The 23,081-nt window shown below is 45.4% G+C and overlaps 1 protein-coding gene across 6 annotated transcripts in view; it reads right to left on the bottom strand.

The window, feature by feature from the left end:
* LOC133506981 (kinesin heavy chain-like) overlaps window positions 1-23,081 on the bottom strand; it is a 105,505-nt gene that overhangs the window by 56,735 nt on the left and 25,689 nt on the right. For 4 of the 6 annotated variants that reach the window (XM_061831448.1, XM_061831449.1, XM_061831452.1 and 1 more), the window contains exons 2-12: window positions 18,692-18,779; window positions 14,691-14,764; window positions 14,345-14,449; window positions 14,039-14,087; window positions 12,419-12,474; window positions 11,902-11,989; window positions 11,684-11,808; window positions 8,765-8,869; window positions 7,568-7,716; window positions 6,332-6,480; window positions 1,535-1,722 (exon numbers count right to left, since the gene is read on the bottom strand). In XM_061831448.1, coding sequence (XP_061687432.1) covers window positions 1,535-1,722; window positions 6,332-6,480; window positions 7,568-7,716; window positions 8,765-8,869; window positions 11,684-11,808; window positions 11,902-11,989; window positions 12,419-12,474; window positions 14,039-14,087; window positions 14,345-14,449; window positions 14,691-14,764; window positions 18,692-18,779 — 1,176 coding nt within the window. The remainder of the gene's footprint in view (window positions 1-1,534; window positions 1,723-6,331; window positions 6,481-7,567; window positions 7,717-8,764; window positions 8,870-11,683; window positions 11,809-11,901; window positions 11,990-12,418; window positions 12,475-14,038; window positions 14,088-14,344; window positions 14,450-14,690; window positions 14,765-18,691; window positions 18,780-23,081) is intronic. The other 2 variants (XM_061831453.1, XM_061831450.1) reach the window with 1 other exon arrangement.

Genomic DNA, 23,081 nt, shown 5'->3' with positions numbered 1-23,081 from the left:
CCTCACCAAGTACGTGACCCACATGCACTCATTTGATTTTTAATCAGTTCCCCTTTTTCTGTTTCGCTGATGTCAATTTTTAATGAATGTAACCTGGCTGTAAAAATTGTGCAAAACCTTCCTGTACGTGAAGCAACAGTGAAGCAATTCCAACTACAATATAATACAGTCATAGTAAGGGTTAAATATGAATGAATATGATTTAAATAGCACCTGACAAGGGACACAAGGACACGCATATACGTGTGCATAAAAATATTGTATGGTTAATACTGTACTGTACTGTATATATCTTTCAAGGAAAAAAATACATTTTAATAGAATCATAAACATCTGTTTTCTAAATATACTTATGTATAATCTAATAAAGTAATCTTTTAATATCATCATCAATTCTAATCAATTATTGGTTATCTCGTATATAAGATCCCGTTTAAGCCTTTTTACGCAACGTGGCGTCAACAAACCCATTCATTGTGTACGTGCTGTGTGGGCGGGGCCACAGAGTTCGCCGCTGATGCCCGAATACGAGAGGTGCTGGCACGGTCCCTCAGCTGGTAAAGGGTTGGCCTCACATTTCTGAGGACCCGGGTTCGAACCCCGCAACATTAATTGGGCACTCTAAATTGCCCTGTCGCCGTGATTGTGAGCGCGACTGTTGTTGCGATTGGCTGGCAACCGGTTCAGGGTCTACCCCGCTTCCTGCCCGTTGACAGCTGGGATGAGCTCAAGCACTCCCCGCGACCCTCGTGAGGATAAGGATCTAAGAAAACGGATGGATGGGATTGATAACATAAAAATGCTTGCAATATCTTAATGTTATTAAAAGTGGAGAGAATTTGCAGCTTTAATATTTCAGCAAGATGCATGATGCCCACACGTGATTTGCTTTTACGGGGCCACGTTAAATGATGCGGCGGCCCTGATCTGGCCCCCGGGGCTTGAGTTTGACACCTGTGAACTCACACAAAACTGGGATGGGCTCCAGCACTCCCCGCGACGCTCGTGAGGATGAGCGGTAAAAGAAAATGGATGGATGGATTTTGGGCGACGGGTACCAGAACCGGCTTTGGGGGAAAATGGAGGAAGTGATGAAAAAATGCGGCGCGACACGATCCCAATATTTGGGAAAATGGAAAAATGATCGACTGAAGCGTCTCCGCAGGAAGCTTTCGAACTGCTTCCTGTCGTTACTTCCTGGTCAGCTGCTACGTCAGCACTTCCACATATGGGCAAGCTCGCACCGTTGCAGTGTACTCGTGTACCCAATGAACTGGCTGGTGAGTGGACAGTATGTCATGTTTTTTTAAATCCGCTTTTGCAGGTTGTATGAATACGAATATCATTATGCATACGCATGAATCATATGTAAAGGTTGTACAGGTATTAAATGTTTTAATACCCACCCAATCTATTCCCCTTACTCCTTTCTATTCCTCCGGTGCCGCTGACTCTATTAACACGAATAATGGGCATTGCACTATTCATATGCGCATATCATAAGCGCGCATGACTGCTGCTCTACGTTTGTCACCTTGTCGTCCAGCTGCCTGTAGAGCTTCCGGATCTGGTCCTCGTACTTGTGACGCTCCTCATCGGAGATGTGCACCACGATGGAGGAGGTCAGGGAACACGGGCTGCAGACGTCCGGCGCGGGCTCCTCGCGGTCGGGCCGCGGCGGCGCCGTCTCGTCTTCGTCCTCTGACCCTTCTCTGACCTCACCTGCGCAGATGATAGAAGAAGAAAATCTATTTTTTGGTCTGGTTTTACTTCCGAAGAGTGGACAAGAGTGCATCCCTACATATCTCTGTACATATTAACCACATCAAGCAGCCGTGTATATGGCAACTGTACGTGAATAATAAATGCTGCCGCCCGTATGCAGAGTGGATGGCAAACGCTGCCAGTGGGGGAAAGCGGCACAGTGAGGACATCAAAGTCGTTGGAAAGGATGCAAAAGTTCGGCGAAGTTTTTTTTCGCTCTCAGGTCGCTTTTGAGATTTAACACGTTTCCTGCGTTATCGGGACACGTTCACAGGCCACCGTACGCCGAACGCTGCAAGACTGGCGTCCACTGGGGGCGGGTCCACGGGTGAAAAGTAGCTCAAAATCTTTTAGTTTGAAAGGTTACATTTCCGGTGGCACCACGGATCGGCTGGTCAAGCGTTGGCCTCACAGTTCTGAGGACCCGGGTTTGATCCCGGCCCTGCCTGTGTGGAGTTTGCATGTTCTCCCCGTGCTTGTGGGGGTTTTCTCCGGGTGGGCACTCCGGTTTCCTCCCAAATCCCCAAAACATTGAACATCAATTGCCCCTAGGTGTGATTGGTCGACTGATTGTTTGTCTTTATGTGCCCTGCAATTGACTAACGACCAGTTCAGGGTGTTCCCCGCCTCCTGCCCGTTGACAGATGGGTTAGGCTCCAGCACTACCCTCGACCTTCGTGAGGATAAGCAGCAAAGAAAATGGATGGATGGATGAATGTTACATTTCCAAAGTAACAATTATATACTTTTATATTGTAAATAATTGAAGTGTGCATGTTTCAAATGTTTTTACTGCATTTTCATTCATTTATAATGAATAATTGAATTAAAATATTTTTTTTGTTTGTTTTTTTTGTAAAAATTTGAATTTCAATCACACAAATATAATTAAAAATCACATTTTAATATAAGTTTACGTTGATAAAAATTAGATGTTTTTATATTAAGTTCTAATTAGTTGGTTAGCAAATAATTGTTAAAATTAATATTAGAATTTCAAATTTTTAAATACAGTATTTTGTGACAATTACTAAGAGTTTGGAAAAATATACATCAGTTTACATATTGCTTATGATATGGTAATTAGTTACATAATTATTCCCTGGAACATATTGGATGAATTTTTTAATTTGTTTTTCAGGTTTTCTAAAATTTTAGTCTTTTTTTATATTTATATTATTTATATTTTACTCTGTATCCTTTAAATGTAAAATATTTTTGTTGGAAGTAGAGATATTGAATGTCCAGGAAATTATAAAATATTTAATCCATCCTTCCATTTTCTTCACCGCTTACCCTCACAAGGATCATGGGGAGTGCTGGAGCCTATCCCAGCTGTCAATGGGGACATCGTGAACTGCTCACCAGCCAATCGAAGGGCACATGGAGACAAACAGCCGCGCTCACAATCAAACCTAGGGGCAATTTAGAGTGCCCGATTAATGTTGCGTGTTTTTGGAATCTGGGAGGAAACCGGAGTGCCCGGAAAAAAAAACCAACGCAGGCACGGGGAGAACATGCAAACTCCAGACGGGCGGGGTCCGGGATCGAACCCAGGACCTCAGAACTGTGATGTCAACGCTTTTCAGCTGATCCACCGTGGCGGCCTAAAACATTTAATATTATATAATATAAAAGTAAAACATATTGTGAAAACCGAGACGTTTGGACTGGGGGTAGCTCACTTTGTCCTCTGATTTAGATGCTCTCAGTCAACGTTCGGCAGTCCCGCAATTAGGCCTCACGTCACCACTAAGAGGCTTGAATGACTTCCTTTTGTCCGATTCCCATTTGTATTTCCGTCCCTCTTATCTTTCATTGTTGCCTCATCGTCGGCTCCGCTTTGCCTTCCTTTTTTCCGGGCGCGCGACTTGACCGATCGATGCGGGCGTCGCCGCGTGAGGAGCGCTCAGAGGATCGACGGCGCGCCCCAGGTGACAGCCGCCGCCCACCGGGCGTCCGCGCGATCGGCAATAAAGAGGCGACGGGTGGACGGCTGACGCGCCCGAGGACAGACACGGCTGAGGTTTACGTGGGGAGGCCCCAAACATCTTGTCAAAATGATCCATTGCAGAAATGAAACGTCTTCTCATTCTGGAAGGGACATAAACGGAATAGGATGTACAGAGACACGCTATTGCGCCTGTGATTTATTACCTCCCCCAGGGAAACGGGGTGCTCTGTATTCTACAGCGTGAGTCCAATTTTTACCTCCGCAACATTGTAAGAAAATTGAAGGATGGATGTTTTCAGGTTGAAGGTTTGAATCTCGCTTCCTTGTGGTCACATACCAGTAACGACAATAACGTGGCTGAATGGCGCTCAAACAGGCCAGCGGGGGGGGGGGGGGGGGGGGGTCGATGAGGGCGTGCAATTAATTTGCCATTGATTATTATTATTGATTACTTCTCGGCAGCACGGTGGATCAGATGGTAAAGCGTTGACCTCACAGTTTTGATGACCCCGGGTTCGATCCTGGCCTCATCTGTGTGGAGTTTGCATGTTCTCCCGTACATGCGTGGGTTTTCTCCGGGTCGGCATCCCAAAAACATACAGCATTAATTGGACACTCTAAATTGACCATAGGTGTGATTGTGAGTCCAGCTGTTTGTCTCGATGTGCCCTGCCATTGGCTGGCAACCAGTTCAGGGTGTGCCCGTTGACAGCTGGGATAGGCTCCAGCACTCCCCGCGACCCACGTGAGGATAAGCGGCAAAGAAAATGGATGGATGGATGGATGGATGGATGTTACATTTCCAAAGTAACAATTATCTACTACTATATCGTAAATATTTCAAGCGTGCACATTTCAAGTCTATACCGTATTCTCATTCATTTATAATTAACTATTGCATTAAAATGACATTTTTATTACTCATATTTTTGATAACATTTCGAATTTCAATCATACAAATATAATTAAAATCACATTTTAATCTAGGTTTAAGTTGATAAAAACCAATAATGTTAAATGTTTTTATATTAAGTTGTAATTAGTTTGTCAGCAAATATTTTTTTCATTTTATTTATTATTATTGACCCCGGCCCCCCTTGTGTGGAGTTTTCTCCGGGTCGGCACTCCGCTTTCCTCCCACATCCCAAAAACATGCAACATGAATTGGACACTCTAAATTGCCCATAGGTGTGATTGTGAGTCCGGCTGTTTGTCTCGATGTGCCCTGCGATTGGCTGGCAACCAGTGCAGGGTGTGCCAGTTGACAGCTGGGATAGGCTCCAGCACTCCCCCCGACCCACGTGAGGATAAGCGGCAAAGAAAATGGATGGATGGATGGATGGATGGACGATTATTTCTCATCGCTGCCTACTATGAGACTCCGATGATGCGACGTGCGCAGTCGAGAAAGAAGCGACCGCTGAAGGCCTCCTAAGGAAGAAATTGTGTGCACGAGGGCGTAAATAAATTACCGAACGAGTCCGTGGGTGCACGCGTGTTGATGGGCGGCGGGGGCAACGTAACGTACGGCTTTCCCAAAGTGGCCGTAAAGCTTTACAGCTCTTTGAAGTACAAACATATCATTTCAGTGGCGATAATAAAGCAGCTTTGCGAGCCAGTAAAGGCAAGCTGACGATAATTGAAGCAGTCTGCAGTGAAGTACTCGTTGACGCTGGCTGGAGGGTTGCGCCTTTATTTGCTTTACTTATGTCATGTTTTCCAACAGGGCGGGACGGTGGAGCAGCTGAAAAGCGTCGGCCTCGCAGTTCTGAAGTCCCGGGTTTAATACCTCTTTGACAGTGTCAATCAAAACCAAGGGTCTCGGCTGGAGCATTATTTTGCATTTTCTGTCAAATATCTGTGCATTTTTCCTCTAATAGTGTATATTATTCCACTTTGTGTAATTTTTCCTCACTTTTTGTGTTTTTCTGCTCTTTTTTGCGTAGTTTTCATTTATTATTTTTATGCATTTTAAAAATTATTTTCTCAGATTTTTTTTGTCTAATATTTTGGGATTTTCTACTTATATTTATGAATAAAATCTATTTCGTTCAATACTCTGTGTGCAATATTGGTATAATATTGTTGATTTTTTTTTTTTTTTTTTTTTATATAAGGCAGCATGGTGGATAAGATGGTAAAGTGTTGGCCTCACAGTTCTGAGGTCCCGAGTTCAATCCCAGACCCGCCTGTGTGGAGTTCGCATGTTCTCCCCATGCCTCCGTGAGTTTCCTCTGGGTGCTCCGGTTTCCTCCCACATCCCAAAAATATGTAACATTAATTGGACACTCTAAATTGCCCCTCGGTGAGATTGTGAGTGTGGCTGTTTGTCTCAATGTGCCCTGCGATTGGCTGGAAACTCCTGCCCATTGACAACTGGGATAGGCTCCAGCGCTTCCATGAGCATTGTGAGGATAAGCAGCTAAAAAAATGGATGGATGGATGTTTTCCAAAGTAACAGTAGTCCTGCTTGAGTACAATTTTTGGCTACTCTCCCCACCTCGCAGATTTAGGGCAAACGAGGTTTCAAACGTTGGTCGCGCAGGAGAAATATGGTGATGTTTTATTAATTTTTTTTTTTTTTTTTTAATGGTGACGTGAGTAGAGTATTACCATTCCTCCAGCAGCTGAGCTCAGCCTCGAGTCTGTGCACGGTGTCCTTCAGCGACCTGTTCTTCTCCCTTTCCTTCTCGTACTTCCTCTTCCACTGCTCGGCGGTGAGCTCGAGGTTCACCGTCACCGTGTTCCGGATGGTCTTGGCCCTAATTGGATGGATGGATGGATGGATGGATGGATAGCGCGGAGGTGGAAAAAAAGAAAAAGGAATCAAGGAGGAAAAGGGATGGAGTGTGGCTAAAGCGGAAGATCAGACAAGAACAAGGAGAGCGAGGATATTCCAGTTTGAGCCGTTCAATTAAAATGAGCTTGCGCGGCATTAATTAGCATGCAAATTGGCTTTCTGCCCGACGGCGCGTGACGGGGGGGGGGGGTGAGACCCCCCCCCAAAAAAGAAAGAAAGTTGGCTGTCAGAATGTTTGACAGAGCCAGCTCAACGTTCTCTCATTAATACTGTACTGACTAGTTTATAATGGGCAAAGTAGGAGAAGCTTGCAGTGGATTTACTAAAAGGAAATAATTATGGAACATATCCTGTAATAACTCGTTAATAACAGTATACAAATAGCGCTAACTTAAACAACCAAGTAAATCTTTTTTTCAAGTTTTTGTAATGTGGTGCGAACACGCTGTTTTGAATTTTTGACAGAATGGGGGAACTAATCGAGATTAAAATACTCCTGATCTGACAGCCGGACTGGGTGAATATCCGGCATTTTCGAGCCATGGGTCGGAATCGGCTGCCAAACTCGAACGTTTGTGTGTGTAAATCCACATCTCGGAGAAGAAGTGCTGCAACCATAAGCGAAAATACAAATGACGCTTTTGCTTTGTCGTCATGGGTGCTCACTTTGACTTTCAGAATTTGTTGCTCGAGAAGAAATCGCCGGTCGTCATGGTAACAAAAGCCCTACTCTGAATTGGCTTGATTTCAACCAGAGAGTTTCTAGTGGAATTCTCTTTGCTCATTTTGACCAAAAAATTGCCCGAGAACTTTTACGAAGACAGCTGATGTAAAAAAAAAAAAAAATGTCTTCTTTAAGGAAGGGGAAGAAGACGGGATTCAGGCCTCTGGCGTCTGAGCCAGGTGAAGGTGAAGACCGAGACGCCGGGCCACGTTTCGCTGATCGAGAAGTCCGAAAAGCTTTCGGGGGGGGGGGGGGGGGGGGGGGGGGGACCCGCGTGCGCCGCATGTCAAATGGGCGACCGAGCGAGAAGCTTGCGGTTTGTCACCTTTGTCCGAACATGAGCGTGGACCTGGTCTCGACGTCGTTGTAGCTGGAGGGGGAGCAGCAGATGAACATGGTGGTGCGACAGTTGCCCCCCAGCGAGTCCTGCAAGATGCGCGTCATTTTGCTGTCGCGGTACGGCACGTGGGACTTCTGCACAGATGCGAGGGGAAGGAACGGGGGAAGATTCAGCGAACCCGAACAGTCATTTCTGGCGATGATGAAATGAAAAGGACATTTGGTCGCAACCCAAACTGATGCAATCCTCATTTGGTGCGCGGCAGCAAATGATTCATTTTCACTTCATTAGTTGGAAATGGCGGCACGGCGGATCATCTGGAACGCATTGGCCTCACAGTTCTGAGGACCAAGGTTCAATCCCAGCCCTCCCGGTGTGGAGTTTGCATGTTCTCCTGGTGCCTGTGTAGGTTTCCTCCCCGTCCCAAAAACACGCAACATTAATTGGACACTCTAAATTGCCCCTAGGTGTGATTTTGAGTGCAGCTGTTTGTCTCGATGGGCCCTGCGATTGGCTGGCGACCAGTTCAGTTTGTACCCCGCCTCCTGCCCGCTGACACCTGGGATAGGCTCCACCCGCGTCCCTTGTGAGGACAAGCGGCTAAGAAAATGGATGGATGGAATTTATGACAAATATTGTGACAGGCCAAACAACTAAACACTCTTCCACTAATGGCATAAGGAACAAAATTAACAAGTGTCCATTCATACATGAGAATAATCGATGATGAAATTCATACATTTCGCAACTCCATTTGTCAGTATATTAAGATGCATGTACTGTATTAATGTTTCAAGTAGTAGTTGTTTCCACGATAATTTGACTTAGTTGGTCCACCGTGTGTCAAAGGTCTCCTTACAAAGCAGTTACAAATATTTAGAAAGTACCCATTTTTGTTAATGCAGTATATATTACGTATTGCATATTCATCCTGAAGTAGTTTGCAAGAAAATATTAACCCAGTGGTTATATTGCCTTTCAAAATTGTCATTTGAAAGTTTAAAAATCTAATAATTTTTTATTTTTTTTTTAAGTATTGATAAAATACTGGCGATACATTTTGTTTGTTTCCGCTGGTTATTGCTTTATTTGCGATTACTTCTCAATTTCTTTTACGATATGAGCTCGAGCAAAAGTAGCTCCGTTTTCTTTTCCTGCGGAAGTCCATTTGTGCGGTCGTACCGTTCCTTCGGCCAAAGCCGAGATGACGTTTCCGAGGGCCGACAAAGACTTGTTGATGTTCTTGGCCTCGTCCAGCACGGCCCCCTCGGCGCCCGTCTTACTGACCTGACACAAAAAAATATTTGATAATTAGAGACCCATAAAAATGCCGCATTTAAACATATCGGTAGGTAGGCCGTTTTGGTCGCCGTGCTATATATATCTTGTATATTGCTGTCATGAACTAGCGCCACGGAGGCGGACCCAAATGCAGGACTCCGAGACGAGGGCACGGTATTGAGCGTGGTTTTATTCCAAGTCAGGGTCAAACACGGTGTAGCAGTCCGACAAGGCAGAGGCACAAAAACGCTAGACTAAAGGCAAGATGCAAACAACGTGAAACAAGGCCCGATGACTATGGAACAAACTAAGAAACTTGACAAGACGTGGACAAACTAAAAGGGCACAGACTCGCTGTGACAAGGATAGCTCTACACTCGACTTACGCACGATCGTGGGGAATCCAACATACAGTCCATGAACCAGCGGCACAGGTGAGGACCCAAATGCAGGACTCCGAGACAAGGGCATGGTACTGGCAAATGCCAGTGACAAATTCCAAACCTAAATGCTCGGTCCAACTACCTTGAAATGAACAGCAGCTGTGCGTCAGCTGCCAGAGGTGGTCCCGCCCAGATCAGTGGCCATGCCCAAGACAATTCCGGGGAAAAAAAAAGTCATTGTAAGGTCTTTACTTATTTTTGCATCGATAACTAAGAAATTCGGTGCCACACTGACAGTTAATTTTCCGGGAAACCTTTTAATTGCAGAGAATCGAGCGGATTTTCAGCATTTCTGCCGGAGATTTTCTTTGTATTTATCTTTAATTGGCAACGAAAAATCTGATGATGCCAGACTGAAAACACTTAATGAGCGGGCCCCCTTATTTTTGTGGGATATCGAGGCAGACCGGCACCTTCCTGTACTCGCAGCCCAATTAATGAATGTTTACATCTGATGAAAAGAGCCAATTGCTCTCGTGCAAAGGTGCAGCGTCAGTGATTATTTCCGACACAGGGGCTTATTTAGGATTTCTTCACATGTGAATGAGCAGAAAGGAGATTTTTTTTTTTTGGGGGGGGGGCAAAAATCCAATTTCCCTTTGAAAGGACTCGTTTTGTCTCCAACAGAGAAACAGATTGGATTGCTAAACGACTGAAAATAATATTGCATCGCGGGGGAAGGCATCGGCAACCCCCCCCCCCCCCACACACACACACACACCCGCGAAAAAATAAGAGCCAGTCAGGGCACGGCGTACGTTTGCGAGCGAAGAGGAAATGTTGTCATTCGTAATCCTTTTGACAGCGCCGCCCCCGCCGCCAAGTGGGGGCTTTCTCCAAGTCGAAGATCAGAGATGCTGTTTGTCTGTGTGTTGATGCAAACACATGCGAAATGAACTCTGGGGCCGCACAGGCAACAGCTCGGAAATGATTTGCACGGTGAAATCTTATTTTTGCTTGCATAGAAGATGCAGCAAAGAGTGAGCCAGGGGAGTTTTTCCCTCATCGACAACAATATCTTTGTGTTCTTCAATCATATAAAGAAATTTACAGTGAATCCCAGCTGAATCTGTCTCACTTTTTTTCCTCACTTCCACATTTTGATGGTTGTTTATTGATTATGGTTGTACAGTATATATCTTCTTCTTTTCCTTTCAGCTTGACAAGTTAGCGTGTCATCTTTTTCCGTCTAACCCTATCCTCCTCTCGAACAAGCACGGTCCTCGTGTCCTCCTTCACAACATCCATCAACCTTTTCTTTGGTCTTCCTCTCGCTCTCTTCCTTACCATCCTCCTACCAATTTCCTCTGAACATGTCCAAACCATCGAAGTCTGCTCTCTCGAACCTTGTCAGCAAAACATCCATCTTTGGCTGTCCCTCCCTCTAATGAGCTCTAATTTCTAATCCTATCCAACCTGTTCACACCGAGCGAGAACCTCAAAATCTTCATTTCTGCTACCTTTAGTTCTGTTTCCTGTCCACAGTCTCACTCTCCTCACTCTCTCGCCTCTGGACAAGTCCAAACCCTCCAAGTCTGCTCTCACAAACCTCGTCTCCAAAACATCCAATTTTGGCTGTTCCTCTAATGAGCATGCTCACTCCAAGCGAAAACCTCAGCATCTTCATTTCTGCTACCTCAAGTTCTGCTTCCTGTCCACCGTCTCTAATCCGTCCATCACGGTCGACCTCACCACTTTTTTTTTTCCAAACTTTGCCCTTGATCCTAGCGGAGAGACTCTTCTGTCACATAGAACACCAGACACCTTCCACCATCTGTTCCACCTCGCTTGGACCCATTTCTTCACTTCCTTACCACACTCTGCTATGGATTGTTGACGCTAAATATTTGAAGTCGTCCACCCTCGCCATCTCTCCTCCTTGTTTCTTCAGGGCCACCGTCTCTAATCCGTACATCTTGGCCGGCCTCACCACCGTTTTATAAAATTTGTCCTTCATCCTAGCAGATATTCTTCTGTCACATAGAACACCAGACACCTTCCGGCAGCTGTTCCAACCTGCTTGGACCCGTTTCTTCACTTGCTTACCACACTCGGCATTGCTCCGGTCTGTTGACTCCAAGTATTTGAAGTCGTCCACCCTCGCCATCTCTCCTCCTTGGAGCTTCACTCTTCCCCTTTCATTCACACACATATATTCTGTTTGACTTTAGCTCATTTTCATTCCTCTCCATCTTTCTAATTGTTCCTCCGCCGCTCCCTGCTTTCACTGCACATCACAACATCATCTGCGTACAGTACAGTATATATATATATATATATATATATATATATATATATATATATATATATAGTGTGAATACCAGAACTCTGGCGTCCACAGATTTCCGGACGTTTAAGAGATGCCCACACATCCCACCTTCTCACTCCCGGCGAGGTCCACCAGGTAGAGCTTGCCGGTGAGCTTCTGCTCCGTCTCCACGTTCTCCTGCTTGATGCTGATCAGGAAGATGCTGTGACTGCGGGAGCTGTGCTCGTTCATGTCTGAGGAACGACAACCAGTCCTCCGTCACGTCATTTATTTCCAACGTTCCGGGGCGTTATGTTGTGCGTAACGGGGGGGCAAGTACGACGCACTGGTGACGGCGACGTGGCGGTTGACCTTGCCCTCATCTATCACGTCCATCACCTCTTCTGGACTGGTGACAAAGCGTTCGGTGCAGCCCTTTGGGGGAAGATGGACATGCGTAGGTACGGGATGGTAAGAAAACACACACAAATAAAATAAAATAAAATAAAATAAAAATGTTTTGAAGCCAAAAAAATTGAATATTCTGGTCAAGTCAGTAGCCTAATCTCGACCTAATAGCATATGTTTTTCACTGAAGACACAACAGAAAGTAACAAAAACTTTCTAAAAGACATGACATGGGATTGCCAGATCGGCAACCTGATCCCAACCCAATAGAGGATGTTTTCCCCTCAATCAAGACACAGGTGAAGGCAGTAAGAAGCAAACACGATTGAACAAAGACCTTTTGAGGGTAAACAAATGGAAATATTACTTCTGCACGCTAAAAGTATTCTACATTTGTGCGAAGAAGGGAGTGAAATCAAATCCGCATTTAGAGGAAGTGCGTGCGGGATAACTCACCTTCACATAAGGGACTCTGTATTTGTCTTCGTGCACTGACAGATTGGTTTTGGTCACTGGAGAGAAGCGGGGCGAGAAAGAGCAAGGTCACTGCGGTCCGTTGTGCTCGCGGCTCGCCACGCCATGCGCGCAGAGCGGCCAAAAGTATTCGCTACACCAACACAGGCACACTACGAAACCCTTATTGTTATAAATGACGATTACGTCTAGTTTTGCGGTTCTAGGGTCTCTCTGTGCCGCATCACACTGAGCCTGAATAAAAAACGGTCTCGTTAATAAGAGTGCGGCTCTCGTTATTAACTTTTTTTTTTTTTTTTTTTTCCCCGTGGAGGGGGCAAATCACGAGAGGTTAAGTGGAGTCACTGTGCTCATTTCCACACAGTTCCTGGCTCACATTCGTCACTTGTGATTACATTTTGGCAGCAGAGGGACGCTCGCACCGGCCAGTTTTTGCGTGGTGATTGTAAATCCGCCATTTGGGCCCTACGGTACTTCTTTTTCGATGCCTTTTTTTTAATATTCTTTATCTGCTCCCCGCATACAGATTGGGCTTTCTGTTGCTAATCATAGCCTGTCTGGTCCTCCGTCACACGTAAATAATCTGCAGTGATGGCTTGAATTTTCCTCCTCCCATCCATCCATCCATCCATTTTTTACAGCGCTTGTCCCGATTAAGATTGCGGGCAAGCTGGAACTGATTCCAGCCGACTTCTGGTGAGAGAAGGGCGGAATGCCCTGGTCCAGTTGCCACATCGATCGCGGGGCACATATGGACAAAACAACCAATCCGTTCACAATTAAGGTCAGTTTAGAACAATCCAGGCGGAACGGTGGAGCAGCTGGAAAGTGTTCGCCTCACAGTTCCGATGACCTGGGCTCAATCCCAGCCCTCAATGTGTGGGGTTTGCATGTTCTCCCCGTGCCTGCGTGGGTTTTCTCTGGGCACTCCGGTTACCTCCCACATCCCAAAAACATGCAACATTAATTGGACACTCTAAATTTCCCCTAGGTGTGATTGTGCGTGCGGCTGTTTGTCTCGATGTGCCATGAGATTGGCTGCCAACCAGCTTAGGGCGTACCCTCCCTAGTGGCTGTTGACAGCTGGAATAGGCTCCAGCACTCCCCGCGACCCTTGTGAGGATAGGCAGCTAAGAAAATGAATGGATGGATGGATAAAACATTCCAATGCCAGGTGACCTTTTCTTAGAGAAGCAGGATCCACCCTGGTACATTTTGACAAAGAACCCTTCACACTTTGGGTACATGCATGCTGAGTTCATGGAAGACTTTAAATAGTGCATAGGTGCACATGCACGTAACATACGACGATTCTCTTGCCAAATATCATCTGAAATTGAAGACTCAAATTTATTTCTACTGTAGGTGTGAATGAGTGTTAATGGTCATGTGTGAAGATGTGCCCTGCGATATCGCCCCGGCTGTTCAGTCTAGACTGGATCCCGTTTCTCTCACCAAAAGTCAACCAGGATAGGCTCCAGCTCGCCTGGGTGAGTGGTGAACCATTATGCAATTGATGAAGATTTTAGAATGGCAATGGTAGTGAAATGATGGCAAATGTAATTCCTCTCAATGGTTAATTTTTTAAAAATCAACACACACCATCGAGCAGGTCCCGAATTTTATCCATGTAGATCTCAAAGTAGGATACCTGTAAGTACAACGTGAAAAAAAAAAAAAAAACAGTTGTAAGTGATACAAGAAGACCGACGGCGGACTCATCTGTCGTGCCACGGCCTTATCCTCCGGCGTAACAAATACCGGGGGATTACTGCACTCTAAACACGGTGAATTATTAATGCTCGACCGACCGACCGCACCGCGGCCGGATTATTACATCACAGGTCCGAGCGCACGGCGGACTCCCCGTGTGACAAAGTGCGAACCGCCCGTCAAGTCGAAACCGACCTTGATGTGGAATTCCAGGTTCTCGTCCATGGCGAATATGTGTTCGAAAATGTCCTCCGCGATCCGGGGGATGATGCCCATCCCCTGGGGATCGTGAAGGGTTCCCTACAAGAGATGAGATGACAGTGAAGAGGGGATGGGAAGGGGTGCGGGGAAGTCTTATGCTTCGCGTCCCGTAGGGACTGCTACAAAGTGCTTCCCCGCAAAGTGCTGGGGAAAAGGAGACGCGATGGAAGCGGCTTTACACTCAGCTTTAGTCATCCAAAAAAAAAAAAAAAAAATGTCGGCTTCTAGTTCCTACCACAAGGGATGTAAATTTGGAATTATGCATGAGCAGCCACTGTACCTCCATAGTGTGAGTCTTTCCCGAAGCCGTCTGGCCGTAGGCGAAGATGGTCCCGTTGTATCCGCCCAGTACATCTGAAAAGGGAGATCAGAGGTGCGTGAAAGTGAGAAAATAGCTGAATATAGTGTAGCGAACTGCTGAGCTGAACGGCGGCAGTGGCAGGGAGTGTGTGTGTGTGTGTGTTTGTGTGTTGTAAGTCAAATAAAGTAGAACTCAAATTGGTTTAAATTTATAACACCGAAAATAAATGACAACAATTTGACACAGCAAAAAAAAAAAAAAAAGTGTTGTTAACAACCCTGCCAAATTTTAATATTTTTTAAAAATGGTATATAAACTCTTGTAAAAACAAAATAATTCTCTTACACAAGCACAATACTGTATGTGCCTTCTATTCAGGTGCTTCTTTGCGGGATTTATTCCATCAGAAGAGTTCCTGTCATACTTGTTATGATGTGACATGTCAGACCTCAGATCAAGAGGATGTTTTTGAGGCATCCATCCGTTTTCTTTGCAGCTTATCCTCACGAGGGTCGCGGGGAGTGCCGGAGCCTATCGCGGCTGTCAACGAGCAGGAGGCGGGCGGGGTACACCCTGAACTGGTCGCCAGCCAATCGCGGGGGACATGGAGACAGACGACAGCCCCGCTCACAATCACACCTAGGGGCAGTTTAGAGTGTCCAATAAATGGCGCATGATTTTGGGATGTGGGAGGAAACCGGAGTGCCCGGGAAAAACCCATGCAGGCATGGTGGGAACGTGCAAACTCCACACGCAGGTTCTCAGAACTGTGAGGCCAGCGCATTACCAGGTGATCCACTGTTCCGCCTGTTTTTGAACCATTGAAAGATTAATTCTAGCCCCATGTTTTGCCTTTTCGGTGACAAAGAAGGAGCACGGTCATGGATGATGGCTGCGTGCAAGTGAGTTAGTCCAAGACACCAAAATAGAATGAGGTCCTGTAACCCCCCCCCACATTACAACCAAATCTGATGAGATTTGAACACGTTAAATAGGATTTTGCTTCCACTTCATATTGATGCTCGAATTTGGCTCTGGTACAGATTAAAATGGTTTGACATTGCACGGCATTCGACGATGCCTCACAAAAATATTGCACGGTATTAAAAAAGTAGCTTCAAACAAGGTCTCCCTGGATGAAGGCAGCCTTGAAAAGCACCCCAGCGCCCGTCTAAAACTTATACACTGGAACCCATTAGCAACACGCAGTGCTGAGTCTCACAACGTTGATAATAAATCCCAGTGGTAGCAGCCTAACAAGAGTCAAAGAAGAAGAAGAAGAAGACGAAGCACAAGAAGAAGTAGAAGAAGAAGAAGAACAAGTTCAGCACCTTGAACTGCACAGTTAACCCACCAAAGACATCTTTTCTCAGTAGACATTTTTCCTCTTTCATCATCGTTTCCCTTTCATCACGTCGAGTCAAAATTCAATACATCTTCTTACCAACTCAGATTTGAAAATAAAGGGACGTATAAATCTTCATATTATGCACGGCACATTGAAAAATTGTACCCACAATGCGCTTGATTGCTCCTTGGCAGGCGATGAAGCCCTATTGACAACCAAAAATCGAGAGCCGCTGCAATTAAATATGAAAGAGTTCAGACCAGTTCTGGAAAATGTCTGTGGAACATCATTAAGAAAATATGATTTATAATTGAAAGTAAATTGAGTGAAAAAAGATACAATTGTAATTCTTCCACTGCTGAACTCATTTTTTATTTTTACACTGAACTGGAAGAATTTATTGTCATTTCAAAAAGACTAAAATAAGCCTGAAGGCTTGAAAAGCTAAATATGACCAACTGATGAACTAACTAACAGACGACAGAGTCGCTGGCCATCTAACTAACTGGTTGACTCAGTAACAAGCAAACTGACTAATTGACTGATGAACCGACTGACAGGCTAACTAGCTGTTCAATTGCACAAGTTGCTACCAAAGCAACTAAGCGACCAATCAACTAACCGACTTGCTCACTGGCGGATTCGCTCTCTAAAGCGGAAACTCCTTTTACAGCGAGACCCTAAAAAGTATCGCAATGATCCCGCCACACCGGCGCTTCACCGCGTTCAATCCTTTCGCTGACGTTTTCTGACTTTTACGCCCGGCGTCGTATTTGCCTTTTCATTCCATCTTCTGGCGGAACGCCGTCGAATGAATGGAACCTGACAAATCAATCCCTTCCTCTATGCTTCTGGTTAAACGGAGCGTCCCGTTTGATGCGGCGCAAAAAATGTGAGCCTGAAGGTGGCGGCGATGCGGGCGGATGAAAGACGGTCACGGATAATGGCTGACTGTGATCAGCACGGTGTGCTTTTTGAAAGGCCTGCGTCGCTGCCATTGTTTTTTCTCGCGTCCCTTTGGGAGAAGCTGTTCATTCCCACGGCCAGAGAATGAATTCAGGTCCTCGGCCTAGAAGAGACATCCGCCAGGCCCCGAACGACCCTAGTTATGTCACTCTCCCTCGCCTCATTGAAAAATGAAATTAAATTACAATATAATACAACGCTGTTTCTCTGGAGCGCTGCACGCGGTCAATAAGGCACATGTGTGGAAATCCAGAAATCACAATGTATGATTTTTTTTCGTGTGTTTTATGATTTATTTGTGTGATACAGCTGCAAATAATGTTAATATTTGGTACAGTAGCCTTTGTTTGCAATTACAGAGGGCAAACGTTTCCTGTAGTTGTTCACCAGGTTGGCACACACTGCAGGAGGGATTTTGGCCCACTCCTCCACACAGATCTTCTCTAGATCAGACGGGTTTCTGGGCTGTCGCTGAGAAACACAGAGTGTCAGCTCCCTCCAAAGATTTTCTATTGGGTTTAGGTCTGGGGACTGGCTAGGCCACGCTAGAACCTTGGAATGCTTCTCTGGGAGCCACTCCTTGTTTTTTTTCCTGGCTGTGTGCTTCGGGTCATTGTCATGTTGAAAGACCCAGCCACCACCCATCTTCAATGAGGTTATTCCCCAAAATCTCACAATACATGGCCGCGGTCCAGTCGTCCTGTCAAAAGTGCAGAAAAACACCCCCATGCTTCACAGCAGGGATGGTGTTCTTGCGATGGAACTTGCTCCAAACACGGTTAGTGGAATTATGACCAAAAAGATCCATTTTGGTCTCACCTGACCACAAAACTTTCTCCCATGACTCCTCCGTATCATCCAAATGGTCATTGGCAAACTTAAGACGGGCCTTGACATGTGCTGGTTTAAGCGGGGGAACCTTCCGTGCCATGCATGATTTCAAACCATGATGTCTTCAGTCACCTTGGAAACGGTGGTCCCAGCTCTTTTCAGGTCAAGTCCTGTCGCGTAGTCCTGGGCTGATTCTTCACCTATCTAAGGATCGTTGAGACCCCACGAGTTGATATCGTGCAACGAGCTCCAGTCCGACTGAGCTTGACCGTCATGTTTGTAATGATTGCTCCAACAGTGGACCTTTTTTCCACCAAGCTGCTCGGCAATTTCTCCGTAGGCCTTTCCAGCTGTTTGGAGTCGTACAATTTTGTCTCTGGTGTCTTTGGACAGCTCTTTGGTCCTTGCCACGTTACAAGTTTGAGTCTTACCGATTGTACATGGTGGGCAGGTGTCTTTATACAGCTAACGACCTCACACAGGTGCATCTGATTCAGGATCATACATGGAGTAGAATGTCGACTTTTAGAGGCGGACTAACAGGTCTTTGAGGGTCAGAATTTTAACTGATAGACAGGTGTTGAAATACTTGTTTGCAGCTATATCACACAAATCAATCATTAAAAAAAAATCATACATTGTGATTTCTGGATTTTTCTTTTTAGATTATCTCTCTCACAGTGGACATGCACCTATGATGAAAATTTCAGACCCCTCCATGATTTATAACTGGGAGAACTTGCAACATCGCGGGGTGTTCAAATACTTATTTTCATCCCTGCACGTATGGACCGACCAACTTCTAAAGTAATAACGTGCGTAAGTGGGGGCTCACCTTTGACAATGTGCTTGGCACAAGTGTGGTAGACCTGCTCCTGGGTGGCGCTGGTGGCGAAGACCTGGTCAAACACGTAGCACCTCCCCTGTAAAAAGCAACACAACACACACACACCGTTTTGCTCATTTGTTTGTGTGTTTTACTTGATTTGAAAAAGAACAGGTGACCCCATCAACCGCCGTCATCAATAAAAGATGTTTCGATAAAGATTGTCAGCGTATACAAAAAATATTGCCACCGGGTACTTAGTGGACATCTTTTACAAAAGATGTGTCCCGTGGCGTATAAACACGCACATGCATCACATCGAGCTTGTGTGTACATTTTATTTTCTTTTTATTGATGCGAATTGCGAGTCCGCGCCGAGCAAGAAGGCACGGCGGTGAGGCCATTAGATTCGGCATTCAAGGACTCGCCGAGCCATGAAGCGAGGAGGATAAATAGTGTCGCGGCGAGGGGAAAATGCAGGCAGACAAACAAACTAGATAAACTGCAGAAAGCAGCAAAAATGGCTTTTTCTTTTTCTTTCTCTGTCAAAAACCACTAAAGCACTCATTAAAATCTGAAGACATTCATCTATTCATCCATTTTCTTTCAACCGGTACAGATTTTTTCCCCTCTCCTCATCTCCCAAATGTCATTTGCTTTCATGAGATCCGAGCAGAGTTGAAGCTACGAGAAAATTTTGAACCGGCTGCAGACCTAAATTGCTGATTCGGTGACTGCTTGATGTGCTGTTTGGTTTGCTAACTGCAGTCGTTGACTGACTAAACAAATATCCAATTGACTGATGAGATGTAGTTCTGGTTGTTTAACTCAATTGTTCAACTAAATTGACGAACCAACCAACTGAGTCACTAAGTGACCAAGTGACTTATGAACAGACAAAAGGACAAATGTCAAAGAAACTGGCTGACTAACGAATATACTACCGTAACTGATGAATTTACAACTTGACAAAATGACTAAATAAATGCATTAATACATAAGTAATGAAATGAATGATTGAGTGGCTGACTACTCGTCTAACTTGCCGGCTGACTGATTAACCAACCGACTGGTTTACTGTCTAATCAACTAAACGACTAACCGAACAGCCGACTAACTGACAAACCATTTAAAAGACGGACTCAGTCACTCACATTTGAAAAATGCACAGGTGTTGTCAGTCATGCCCGCAGATATATAAAGTTACGGGTGTTGTGCACCAGTCATGCCCGCAGATATAAAGTTGCGGGTGTGTGTTCTGTTTGTAATTATGGGTGTACCCCTTTAAGAGCAGAGGGGGGGGGGTGTCAGGTAAACTAGGAAGTAGAAGTAGGCTGAGCAGCATTTTTTTTTTTTTCGGTGTGGCAGCAATACGCTTTTGTACGCGTGCTGTGGTTCACTGCGCTGGATTGTTTTTCATGTGCACTGAGAGTGTGCGCAATTGCACAATTGCGCAGCTTAGACGGCACACTGGTCAAGACTACACAAAATAAGCGACGCTATTCATTTCTACTCGTAACTAATTTTTCGCGCGAGACTTTTCCTGCACGACTTTGCGATTGCGATGGCGCGCGGGCGCATACGCACCCGTTGAATCACAATGACTGGACGGAGTATCCTACTGAAATAAATGAGTGCCCGCCTTAATTTACTCGGGAATATACCAATCAACCAACCAAAAACCAATTAAATGTCCAACTAAACTAACTGACTGACTAAGATAGAAACTAACTCATAAACTGATTGACTAAAAAACGGATTAAGTCAGTAACTAATAAATAAACCAGCAAAGTGAGCGATTTACTGACTTCCTAATAAAATGACTAATTTACTGGCAATGCTTGTAAATTACCGAATCACTGTGGATCTAGCTAATAAAGTGTCAGACTAACTACCATACGGATAAACTAAATGACTGACTGACCCACGAACTAAATGAGTGCCTTGCTATAATAAAAAATATTAACCTGACTGACTGACTAATTAGACACTGATCTTGACTGCATATGATAAATCCCGTTTGATGATTGGTGGAGGAAACGGCAAATGCGCTGGCCTTCGCCCAGACGATCAATAACGATGTGATGCGAATGTAGCCCATGGATGTCAATATTTACTACATGCATATTAAGTCATGATCATAATGAGGCGGCACGGTGGGTCAGATGGAAAGCGTTGGCCTCACAGTTCTGAGGACCTGGGTTCAATCCCAGACCGTCCTGTGTGGAGTTTGCACGTTCTCCCCGTGCCTGCGTGGGTTTTCTCCAGGTACTCCGGTTTCCTCCCACATCCCAAAAACATACAATAATTGGACACTCTAAATTGCCCCGTCGGTGCGCTTGTGAGTGCGGCTGTTTGCGATTGGCTGGCGACCAGTTCAGGGTGTACCCCGCCTCCTGCCTGTTGACAGCTGGGATAGGCTGAAGGACTCCCTGTGACCCTTGTGAGGATAAGCAGTTAAGAAAATGGATGGACGATCATAATGAGACGGGAGTGTCACTATAAGTAGGAAAATGACTGGCATCTTGTTCATTCAATTAACGACCCCCCCAGCGTGCCCCCAGTGCTAATGTCGTAATCCTACAATTACGTCGAAAGAATACAAATCTGCTGCCACTCATCCAGTATTGTCACAATTTTCATTGTTACATAATCTGCCACATGTATAAAGAGCCGTTTTTACAGTAGGTGCTTTCTCTAAAGGCCTCGGAATCCGCGGGGACGCTGTGAGCCACGATTACATCCTTTGAGTTTCAGCGAACACCAGATAATCCCCCGCAGCCGTGGCTCGATTGCGACTCATAATAATCACGGTAACATTTCGCATATTCACTCACAAAAAGCGCCACAAGAGTTGTTTACGAGGCCTGGCGTTGATTCATGCGGAAGTGACAATTATTATTGAGTCAAGTCAGCAAATACTGAATTTGACACCACGCTTTCATCTAATACGTCAAAGAGGACGACACAGGAGACATGATACGCATGGCCGACGAATGTGAAAACACATAATATGAGATATAATATTACCTGACGTGCGAAACATGTAACCAGGAGCCGTGAAATATGGCATGATACGTGTAATACGTGAGGACACCGGACCTGAAACCAGGAGATGTCAAATATGACCGTATGAGACACGATAACACGCATCGTCAGATGGAACATGAGAACTAAGAGATGGGACGAAAAGATGGGAAATATGACACATGATGGCATGACATAGGAGACACGATCATACCTATGAGACATGAGGGATGAAAAATGAGGCATGACATAATAAGGTCATATCTACGTACGTGTTTAGCATTGTGGTTGTAGCTTCTAGTGCTACTTCCGAATGGGTTATGTAGCTAAATAAGTTACCCCCAAATATCATCACTGACATTTTAATATCCCTGGTAACATCATCAGATTATCGAACGTACGAGAACCGGTTTGACTTCCCACTGAGCGATTTTAGGTTGACTCTGGCAAATGCTCAGCGAGATGACGCTCTCCATGGTGTTTGTCAGCTAATCTGAGCGACGGTCTCTTTTCCCACGTTCCCTGAACCTACGAGGCACCGTTTGCCGTCCTTCCAATAAATCGCCCGCCGTCCCCCCCGCAGAGCCGCTCGCCCGCTCCGGCTGCACGATGGAAGCCTCCTCCAACATATTCTGAGATAACGCGGCAAGATTGAGTAGTTTGTTTTTTTTTTTTTTATAAAGGAAGAGTCTCTTTACGTTGCATCAGGACTCATTTATGACACCAAGCATTAGTGTGTGTGTGGGTGTGGGTGGTCAGGGGGCGTGGTGGGGGGGGATCATTTGTTCCACTCAGATGAATGAGTTTGACAGAGTCGGAGCACAATGACCTCCCACTTTACAGCTGCGGGGTTGCATAAAGGGACTTGACGGTTGTCAACGGAGGGGAGGAGACGGCGGAAGGGAGGCGACGGCAGCTAAGGAGCAATCTAATAAGAGCCTCCGTATTGCATCGACGTGAATAACTGCATGTTCCGTACACAAGTGTACTTTTGATCCACGTGTGCATACAGTACAGTGTAATTTTTGTACCTCTACGCTTCAAATTGTGAGATGCCGAACTGATTTTCATTGTTCCTGAGAAGGTGACAATACAGTTCTATTCCATTTAAAGGATGATCATGCTCAGTTTTGATTGCATACGTCGTCATCGGCGCTCCCCGTGCATTTTTTTTTTTTTTTTTTTTTTCTTTCCAGGACTCGTCAGTCCATCAAAGCATCCATGTCGCACTCGTTGTCATTGTCATGGATGATCAAAACCTCATTCCAGTCAACCTTCGGCAGGGCACAGAACACCATCCGCGCTCGCATTCACACCCACGGCCAAGTTAAAGTCTTTGTTTAGCTGCAGGAGCGGGGATTAAAGTCCTTGA

This window comes from Syngnathoides biaculeatus, chromosome 10, assembly GCF_019802595.1.
Source record: "Syngnathoides biaculeatus isolate LvHL_M chromosome 10, ASM1980259v1, whole genome shotgun sequence".
Lineage (NCBI taxonomy): Eukaryota > Metazoa > Chordata > Actinopteri > Syngnathiformes > Syngnathidae > Syngnathoides > Syngnathoides biaculeatus.
The sequence above is the reverse complement of the archived record's forward strand: the minus strand, read 5'-3'. Positions and strand labels throughout refer to the sequence as shown.